This window comes from Stegastes partitus, unplaced genomic scaffold, assembly GCF_000690725.1.
Source record: "Stegastes partitus isolate 25-593 unplaced genomic scaffold, Stegastes_partitus-1.0.2 Scaffold10, whole genome shotgun sequence".
Classification (NCBI taxonomy): Eukaryota; Metazoa; Chordata; class Actinopteri; family Pomacentridae; genus Stegastes; species Stegastes partitus.
The window spans coordinates 662,515-671,649 of record NW_007577741.1 but is presented as its reverse complement, the minus strand read 5'-3'; the positions used below and the strand labels follow the sequence as shown (position 1 = coordinate 671,649).

At 46.3% G+C, this 9,135-nt stretch overlaps 1 protein-coding gene across 1 annotated transcript; it reads left to right on the top strand.

Annotated features, from left to right (window-relative positions):
• Nucleotides 1-976: 976 nt before the first annotated feature.
• Nucleotides 977-7,865, top strand: frs3 (fibroblast growth factor receptor substrate 3). The gene is made up of 6 exons (XM_008285457.1): nucleotides 977-1,014; nucleotides 1,105-1,193; nucleotides 1,354-1,540; nucleotides 2,069-2,230; nucleotides 6,320-6,441; nucleotides 6,527-7,865. The coding sequence occupies exons 2-6, from the start codon at nucleotides 1,128-1,130 to the stop codon at nucleotides 7,847-7,849; spliced, it is 1,860 nt and encodes a 619-aa protein (XP_008283679.1). The 5' UTR covers nucleotides 977-1,014; nucleotides 1,105-1,127; the 3' UTR covers nucleotides 7,850-7,865.
• Nucleotides 7,866-9,135: the final 1,270 nt, after the last annotated feature.

Genomic DNA, 9,135 nt, shown 5'->3' with positions numbered 1-9,135 from the left:
TTTGTCAGGGTTGTCGGCATCACTGCAGTTTACCTCCAAAATTCAAAACCCTGATACCACAGGGATTGTTTTTATAGTCAATTATAATGTGCAGTGGATTAACTGACTGTGATGTTAGAGGAAGAAAGAAAGTGGGCGCAAGAGTTTAGATGATGCACTGAAATCTCACAGCTAGGGCTGCAGCTATTGGTTATTTTTTACTGTTGATCAGTTTGTCAGTTAATTTCTCAATTAATAAATTAGTTGACATGTCAGAACATGACTGTTAATGCGAGGGAATGTCTTCATGTCGTGTTTTGATCGCAGACTAAATTTTGTTTCTCAAATTATTAATCAATGATCAAAATAGGTGGTGATTAATCTAATAGTTGACAACTAATCGATGAATCACCGCGGCTCTTATGGTGGCCGTTGGGTCTTTGGTGTATTGGGTCGTCCCTGGTTTTAATTACACCTCACAGGCTTCATCAGTTAATTAAGTGACTCCGTCTCATTTACAAATAGGTCACAGTGCTGAGATGTAGCTCAAACACTGCCGAGATGTCATCGCAGCGTTGTTCCTAAACTGTCATATTGTGATTGGATTTCCAATATTTCTCATGTGCAGCAAAATTATGAGCTTTTAACGTGTTTTTTTTTTTAGAGTTTAGATAAAAAAATTTTAAAAATCCGTCTGTAAAGTCCTTCTTAATCTCTTTTTTTGTCTTACTTTTATAGAAATTTTTGGATTGTGTAGTAAAGAGGTGACAGAAAGAGGAAGGATGATGTGCAACAGGTTCAGTGTCTTTGCTTTTAACCAGGATGCTAACATGACAAAGTTTATGTCTGCAGGTGAAGTTCACATGACGATTCCAAGTCTAAACCCGAGTGTCTCTGTTGGTTTTTTAGGGGGGAGAACAGCAATCTTCTCTCGAAGATGTCCGTCCAGCGAACTAACTGGCTTGTGACGCTGATGCCCAGCAGAAGATCCTGGGATTGAGACGTGAATCCCTTTACACTGATGGCCTGGACTGAGTAAGAGGCTTGAACGTCTGGAAGTTTCGTGGTGTTTGATGTTGTTGTTGTTGTTGTGTGTGTGTGATGTGTTGGTTTCGTCCGTGACAGGTTTCAGCTGGCCTGCTGAAGCTATGGGGAGCTGTTGGAGCTGTCTGTACAGAGACCCCATCCGAGACAACCATCTCACCAAATTTAAGGTCGGTGATTGTGAAATATAATCAAATGCAACACACGTTTTCAGTGCTGTTGTGCATTTCGGTGCTGGTGATCAGCTGCATAGCATTATGCTGTAATAATCTGATGCATACCAGTAATCTAAACTCACACTCTCCTCTCTCTCCGTCTTCTTGTTTCCAGGTCACCAATGTGGATGATGAAGGTAATGAGCTGGGCTCTGGGATCATGGAGCTCACCCAGACCGAGCTCATCCTTCACACGCGGAAGAGAGACGCCATCCGGTGGCCGTATCTCTGCCTGCGCCGCTATGGCTACGACTCCAACCTGTTTTCCTTCGAGAGCGGCCGCCGCTGTCAGACCGGGCAGGGTAGGCCTCGTTGTCTCTGTTACACGACTGTAGGGTCGCGATGATTGTGTTTTCTCACAGCTGACGAATCGCAGCGTTTGGTAGGTTGTGAATGTGGGATTGTCAGATTGTCTGAGCATCTCACGAGCTGTGATTTGTCCGGTTTGTCGTCTGCCATGTCTGTTGCCAAGTTGCTGCAAGCATTCATCTTAAGTGGACGCAATAATCATCTCAAAAGACAAAGAACACCGGAAAGTCTGATCTTGGCATATGTTTTACACATTATTGGTACTTACCTGTGTTGTAACTGTAACCTTGACCAGTGCCTGTTGACTGGATTTACTCAAGCAAGCAAAACATAAAGTAGAGACTCTGTACTAAACTGTCAGATGACAATTTATTCGTGTGGTAGGTTATTTATAAATCTTATGCAACCATCTATTCTTAAGTGACTTGTGATTTTTTCCCCCCCTCACCTGCAGGTTTTTATTGTGTTATTGGTGTGTTGATTGTACACTAACATTGCTCACACTTTCCTCCTTTGGTTAGGAATCTTTGCATTTAAGTGTTCCCGGGCGGAAGAAATCTTCAATCTGCTCCAGGAGCTGATGCAATGCAACAGCATCAACGTGGTGGAAGAGTCGATGATGATGAGTCGCAGCGGCCACACGCCAGAGATGGACATGTCTCGCACGCCACAGACTCCCAACAGTGAGTCACACAGCCGCACAAACACAAGTAGAGACGTCTGCTTAATTATACACTTGATCTGAGATTAATTGTAGAACTTGCATGCAGCAGTAGAGCCGTAAATTTAGCAGAAAGTTATTAATAGAGTTGGAGTGAGTCAGAGATACAAAGGTATTCAAATAGCACCTGGTAGAGCTGAACCTCCGCACATCAGCTGCAGACTTCCACCTCAGACGAGCAGGTTTGGGCGACGGATTACGATAACCGTGAAGTTTCTCTCCGTTCGGCCCTGTGAGAAAATTCTAATATTAATAAATGACTTGACACAGGTTCATTTAGACAAGAGGAATGATTTTAAGTTTAGTGTTATGAACGTTTGAGTCGACTGGTAGTCATTAGTTCAAAGCATTCTAAACCATATTTATCTAGTTGTTGGCGCTTAAATATGCTCGCTTGCAGTCTCGCACACGAGCAGCTGCAGACACCGAGCTGTAGATGGAGGACTCTGTTCCATACAGGCACAGTAGGTTGGATCTACAGAAACCCTTGTGGCGTAGTTGCGGTCTGAGCCTTGGTCTGCACGAGGACGTCTGGAGGTGTGGCGACAGCAGCAATGCAGGTGTTGTACTGAAGCATTGTGCTGAAGACTCGATTTACCAGTTGGTCTCTGTTCCAACTGTCACCCGGGTAGTCATGGGCTCTGGGTAGGATGGGAAGAATGAGATGCAAGAGTTTCCTATATAGGGTGAGGAGCTCAGACATCTGAAGGGAGTTTGGAGTGGAGTCACTGCTCCTTTGCGTCGAAAAGAGCCAGCAAAGGTGGTTCGGGGATCTGGATGCCTCCTGAGTGCCTTCCTTTAAGGGTTTTCTGGGCACATCAAACTAAGAAGGGGGCAGACCCAGACGTCACTGAAAGAGATTACGTATCTCATCTGGCCTGTGGATCCTCCAGGAGGAACTGGGAAAGGCCACCGTGACCCGACAACAGATAAGGGGAAGAAAATGAATGGATGGATGGGTGAGGACCTCCGTGAAGGGGTCCACGTGGACTCTGGCAGACGTGGGGAGATGATGAAATTCATACCACACAGATCCTAGCGGACATTCCCGTACTCACAGATGTGAAGAGTGTAACCCTGATCTAGCATTAGGCTGTTTACACGTCTCAGATGTTAGGCTGTGTGTTAGCCTAATGGACGACAGGTGATTGTTTGCCTGTAGTGTTTATATGTTGTCTTGTTGCCAGACAGACTTCCTGCCAGACGTGTGTAATTACAATCTAATAACCACAGGGACCAATACGTCAGTAATGTCTTCGACACACATACATATTATTAGAGACACTGTATTAAACGTTAGCTTTTTTTGTCACTAAATCCACTAAAGCTGCAAAATCAATATGTTTATAATACCTGTATCAAATGTCAACGTAAACAGAAGTCTCTCGTAGTGGTGAACCTGCAGAGAACCCAAATCTGCAGCCGTATGCAGCTTTACAGATCTCTGTCAGCTCAGTGTTTAGCTGTACAGGCCCCAGCTTTAGTGTTTTTGTTTATTGTTGCTGCTTTTCTAGTGAGATGCACACCTTACCTACTCTAGGAAGCAACATCAATGCAAGTTTGTTGAGCCTATAATCAGACTTTTCAATGTCACAAAGGCTATTTTAATCGTCTAGATGATCATTGTAACTGCACAGCTAACCTGTTTCTGACTTAAATCGGCTGTAAGAAGCGCCACCCTCTCACCAATTCATGCAAAAAAAAAAAAAAAGAGTATGTATGTTATCAGGTTTGCTCCTGATTCGCTGCCCAGGGTATTTTACACTGCTGACGTTGAAGCTAATAGTGCAGCGGTTAGAGAATTGATTGGCATTTATCATTGAGAAAATCTGATCAATACGATTAATTTCATTTTGATTTATCCAAACACTACAGTGAATTCCACGTGTCCTTCGTCATGATACAGTGATAGACTTGGAGTATCGTGTTTAAATGTATGAAGTTTTAAGTTCAGGAGTTCTAATGTGCAGTTGTTAAAAAAAAAAAAACGTAAACGATGAACAATTTTCTACGAGCGTTTCTCTTCGGTGCTTTGTGCCGTGATACATTTTATGACTGAAGTAGGTAAAATAAGCGACGAAGGCACATGATCGGTCCAACAGTTCTTAGTTATTAACATAGACTTCAACTCTGAGACACATCTTCAGTGATGTATCCTGGGATCATTGGATGTTTTGGGTCTCACAACATCATACACATTCTCCCAGGCGACCCAGCCAGGGTTGGTCCGGCCCCGACTTGTGTCTGAGTAGCTTGTGTTGGCCCCGGATCCCCCCGCTTGGTCCACAGCCATCTTGACGCCTTTTCATCAGCGTCTGTGATGTTCCTGATGGCCTTCCTGGTGTGCGGTCCCTTCGTCCCCGAGCATCTCGAGGACCCTGATGAGAGACTGGCCAACGAATCCTCTGCACCCCACCTCCGTGGGGTTGTACCAGGTTCTCCACCACTTGCTTCGGCATTCACCTGCCAGCTCCTCATACTTGGCCCTCTTCCTCTTGAAGGCCTCCTCCATTCAGTCTTTGCCTTGATGTTTCAGACACCAGGAAGCTTTCTGGCCTGAGTGCGGTCACTGCGATGTTTCCTGGGAATCTGAGCTGTCTCCCGAGGTCGACCTTCATCAGAGTCTTAATAAAGGAGACCTGGTTAACAAAGAAAGCGCATAACCACCATTGCGATATTCATCTTCTCTGATTAGGGTTTTAGGTTTTGTTGAGCCAGTTAAAACAAAGAAAGCCTGAATATGTTGAACTTTGGTGCGCCCCTCTGCTCAGCTGGTATACAGAAAACCAACACAGTCAGTGATGATGATGATGGTGGTGAACAGCAGGTAGCAGCTAAAAAGCCAGAAGTTTACCTCAGAGAGCAAAATGGCTAAAAGACAGATAGATTCATCTGGACATGCTGCTCTAAAGAGACGATAATGCTGCTCCTTCACTGCTCCAGTAAACAGCTGTTTGTTACCAAGTTCACTGGAGTAACTCAGAAGGTTCACTTGTTTCCGCTGCCCCCAAGTGGCAAAAAAAATCCCCTACTGCAGGTTTAACCACAACAGAAATCTGTCCTCATTCAGTACTTTGAAATATAAAGTACTGAGAAAAACATTGTGATTAAAGTCGCATTGTTGCACCTTAATGATAAACACACAACTTCTGGCAAAACTATTTTTTTATGTATTTTAAACAAATGTCATCAAGCATTCTCTGTGACTAGAAAGTCAGAGTTAGAGCGACATTTGACGTGACATCAGTGTCCACGCTGGCAGCATCTGTTCCTCCTGCTATAGTTCTGCTTTAGTTTTGTTACCTGTTGGTGGTTGCAGTGCTGCTCTTAGCCTCTAATCATTTGCTTTCATGTGGATCGTTAACTTATATTCCTGCTAATATGATCATACTTTGCAGTTGTGCTGAACCTTTCTCAAAATGTTGAGAAGCTATCCAGTGTGCAGACTACAGAAAAATAACAGAATTTTGCATTATAGCAATGAAACATGTTGGTGTTTGCAAGATTTGTGTTCGCTTTGAAGTGAGAAGTAGCCTTAAAAGACAAGAAAACCTTGTAGATTCCTCTGAGGATGTGATCCGTCGCCCGTGTTTGTGTGCCGGTTTGACAGCTGGGAACATCTAGGTCGACAAAGCGGCATCTTTATCATTTTTTATTCAAGTGATGTTATATCTATTGTGACAAAAGGCTCATTTTTATTTCCTCTGAGACGGTTATTTGATCACGATTTATTCGTCTTTAATGCCAGTCAAAAGGTGAGGTCACACCTAAACTGGGAATGTAGGAGTTATTTTAATGATTGAGGAAAAGATTCCTGTTGTTTAGCGAATACGGCCACCTGCTGGAGTGTATTATCACAATAAAAATGAATACTGCTCCTGAATCTTTAGAGTCAAGGCAAGTTTTGGCTGATTGGAAAACAAGAAACAGTTACTATCAGCTGCTCAGCTTAATTTTCAAAGTCTGAAATTACACGTTGGATGTGCACATGTCAGCTTTCACACAACCCTTTCTTTTTGTCTGTGTCCTTACGTCACACTAATGTTTGCAGCTCCAGCATTTCCTGTCCAGGCTTTTCCCAACGGGTACCCCGGTTATCCAATCAGAGGTGATTCCTCCCAACCCTCTCTCGCTGATGATCATGGACACAGTCTCATGGGTTTGGAGGACCAGGTAAGACTTGTTCAAACGCTTCTTTTATAGCTCGCCTTATCAGTGCAAGGTCACAGTTTAAAGCTGGTTTAATTTTTACCAACAGACCCACACCTATGTAAATACTGTGAGTATGGAGGGGGATCTCTCTATGCGTCACTGTGTGCACTCCCTGCCCGAGGTTCGGCCCAACACTTTCCCCGAAACGACGCGGGGAGCCATGCCCGTCGGGGGCCAGGGGAATCCGCAGTCCAACCTGAGATGCTGTCCCCTCGAGGAGCATAAAGACCCTCAGGTGTTCTTGCAGCCGTCGTCGCAGGAGGTCAAATTCATGCTGGGCCCCACTCCGGCCCAACGCCATCTCCTGGAGAGGGAGAGGGAGAGAGAGAGGGAGAGGCACGGGCACAATCCACACAGCCTTCAGCCAGTAGAGGGGGCAACAGGCTCAGAGACGGAGGGAGACGAACCCTCAATGCACTTGTGCAACTCTCACTCCTACCACCATTTCCATCACCACGCGCACCGGCACCCGGGCCTCGAGCATCCCGACGGTTGCCAAAGCGGCGAGCTCACCTACGAGAATATCAACGGCCTCCGGGGCGTCCGGAAGCAGCGTCTGAGTCCCAGCAGCGTGTCGCAGTCTGTGGGTTCCAGCAGCAGCAGCAGTACCGGGGACAGCCACTCCCACTCCCTCCTGCATTCGCACCCCCACGGCCCGTCGTCGCTCCCCCCGCAGGGCTACGCCTGCGAGAGGGTCATGGGCGGAGGGCACCGTCGGACAGCTCTGCTCAACTACGAGAACCTGCCCTCTCTGCCGCCGGTGTGGGAGTACAGGGCTCTGCAGCGGGATGATGAGCAAGAGGAGGAAGACGACGATCAGGATGAGGAGGAGTACGAAGAAGAGGAGGAAGACTTTGACGAGTACGAGTTCTCAGAGGGTCCTGGGACACCCAACGGGTACCACCAGGACAGCCGGGGCATCCACAGAGATGCCCTGCAGAACTATGTTAACACAGAGCAGGTCCAGCCTTCCCGGCTTCGACACGCTTGCCCCCCGCATCCTCGGCCGTGTCAGCCAGACAGAGGGGGGCGAATATTTAGCTTTGATTTCCGCAGACGATCGAGGTCGGGGGTCGGGGGCTGCGAGCACAGCCACATGCCTCCGTCGCGGCAGCTGAATTACATCCAGGTGGACCTGGAGGGAGAACCTCCCTGCCAAGGCCTCAGCAGCGGGGGTGTCCAGACCCAGCCACAGCACCAGCGCCTACCACCCAAAAAATGTGGTCCGCAGGCACCCCGGCGCAGTGAATGCTACGCAGTCATCGACCTGAAGAAGACCGCTGCCATGTCCAACCTGCAGAAAGCTCTGCCCAGGGATGATGGGACTTCCAGAAAGACTCGCCACAACAGCACAGACCTGCCTCTGTAAATGGTGTTCAAACTGAAGAGGAGCGATGAAGACAGATGAAGGCTTATCCTCATCTTAGCACACTGGACCCTTCACTGTCATCCATCCATTCAACTGTCGGGCTGACTAATACAGTACAGGTACCTAATTAGAAACTTACTGAAACCTATCTGTGCATATAAAAAGGAAATGAGAAATCTCTGAGGAGAATTTGCCATTTTATTCTGTGTTATTTATCTGATATTTGGTGTGAAGCTCTCTTGAGAAATCTGCAGTTTTGACTGCAAATACTGTTTGCTGGATATATGGATATTTATATAGAAGCATAAAGTCTCATACATACAGGGGCATGCAAAGGTTTGGGCACCCTTGGTCAAAACTCGTGTTCATGTGAACGATTAAGCAAGTGGACGATGAAATGATCTCCAAAAGGCATGAAGTTACAGACGACTCATTCCCTTTACATTTTAAACAAGGTCTTTTACATTATCAAAATAACAGATAACAGAAAAGGACCTCAGCAAAAGTTTGGGCACCCTGCAGAGTTTTGTTTTATTTATTATTTTTCGGGGCTTTTTCGCCTTTAATGGACAGGACAGTGAAGACAGACAGAGGAATGCTGGGAGAAGAGTGGGGGGATGGACATGCAGCAAAATGAGCCACTTGCTGGACTCGAAACGCGGCCGCTGCATCGGGGACTACAGCCCTGTCCATGAGTCACCCCGGCACCCTGCATAGTTAATACCTAGTAGCACCCCCTTTGGCAAGTGTCACAGCTTGTAAACGCTTTTTGTAGCCAGCCAAGAGTCTTTCAATTCTTGTTTGAGGGATTTTCGCCCATTCTTCCTTACAAAAGTCTTCCAGTTCTGAGATTCCTGGGCCGTCTTGCTCACTCTGCTCTTCTGAGGTCCATCCACAGGTTGTCAGTGATGTTTAGGTCAGGGGACTGTGAGGGCCGTGGCAGAACCTTCAGCCTGAGGTCATCCATCGTGGATGTTGATGTGTGCTTTAAGGATCATTATCCATTTGTAGAAGCCATCCTCTTTTCAACTTCAGCTTTTTTGCAGATGGTGTTATGTTTGCTTCCAGAATTTGTTTGAATTTAATTGAATCCATTCTTTGCTCTACCCGTGAAGTGTTCCCCGTGCCACTGGCTGCAATACGACCCCAAAGCATGATCGATCCACCCCCATGCTTAACAGTTGGACAGGTGTTCTTTCTGTACACTTTGCTCTCCAAATATACCTTTGGTCATTCTGGCCAAAGAGTTTTATTTTAACCTCATCAGATCACAAGACTTGTTTCCA

What these genes read in the sequence shown, in the direction of transcription:
- frs3 (XM_008285457.1), top strand. Translation starts at nt 1,128, where the DNA reads ATGGGGAGCTGTTGGAGCTGTCTGTACAGAGACCCCATCCGAGACAAC. An exon ending in CCGCTGTCAGACCGGGCAGG is followed by an intron (nt 1,541 to 2,068) that starts GTAGGCCTCGTT and finishes TCCTTTGGTTAG; the next exon opens with GAATCTTTGCATTTAAGTGT. An exon ending in CACGCCACAGACTCCCAACA is followed by an intron (nt 2,231 to 6,319) that starts GTGAGTCACACA and finishes TAATGTTTGCAG; the next exon opens with CTCCAGCATTTCCTGTCCAG.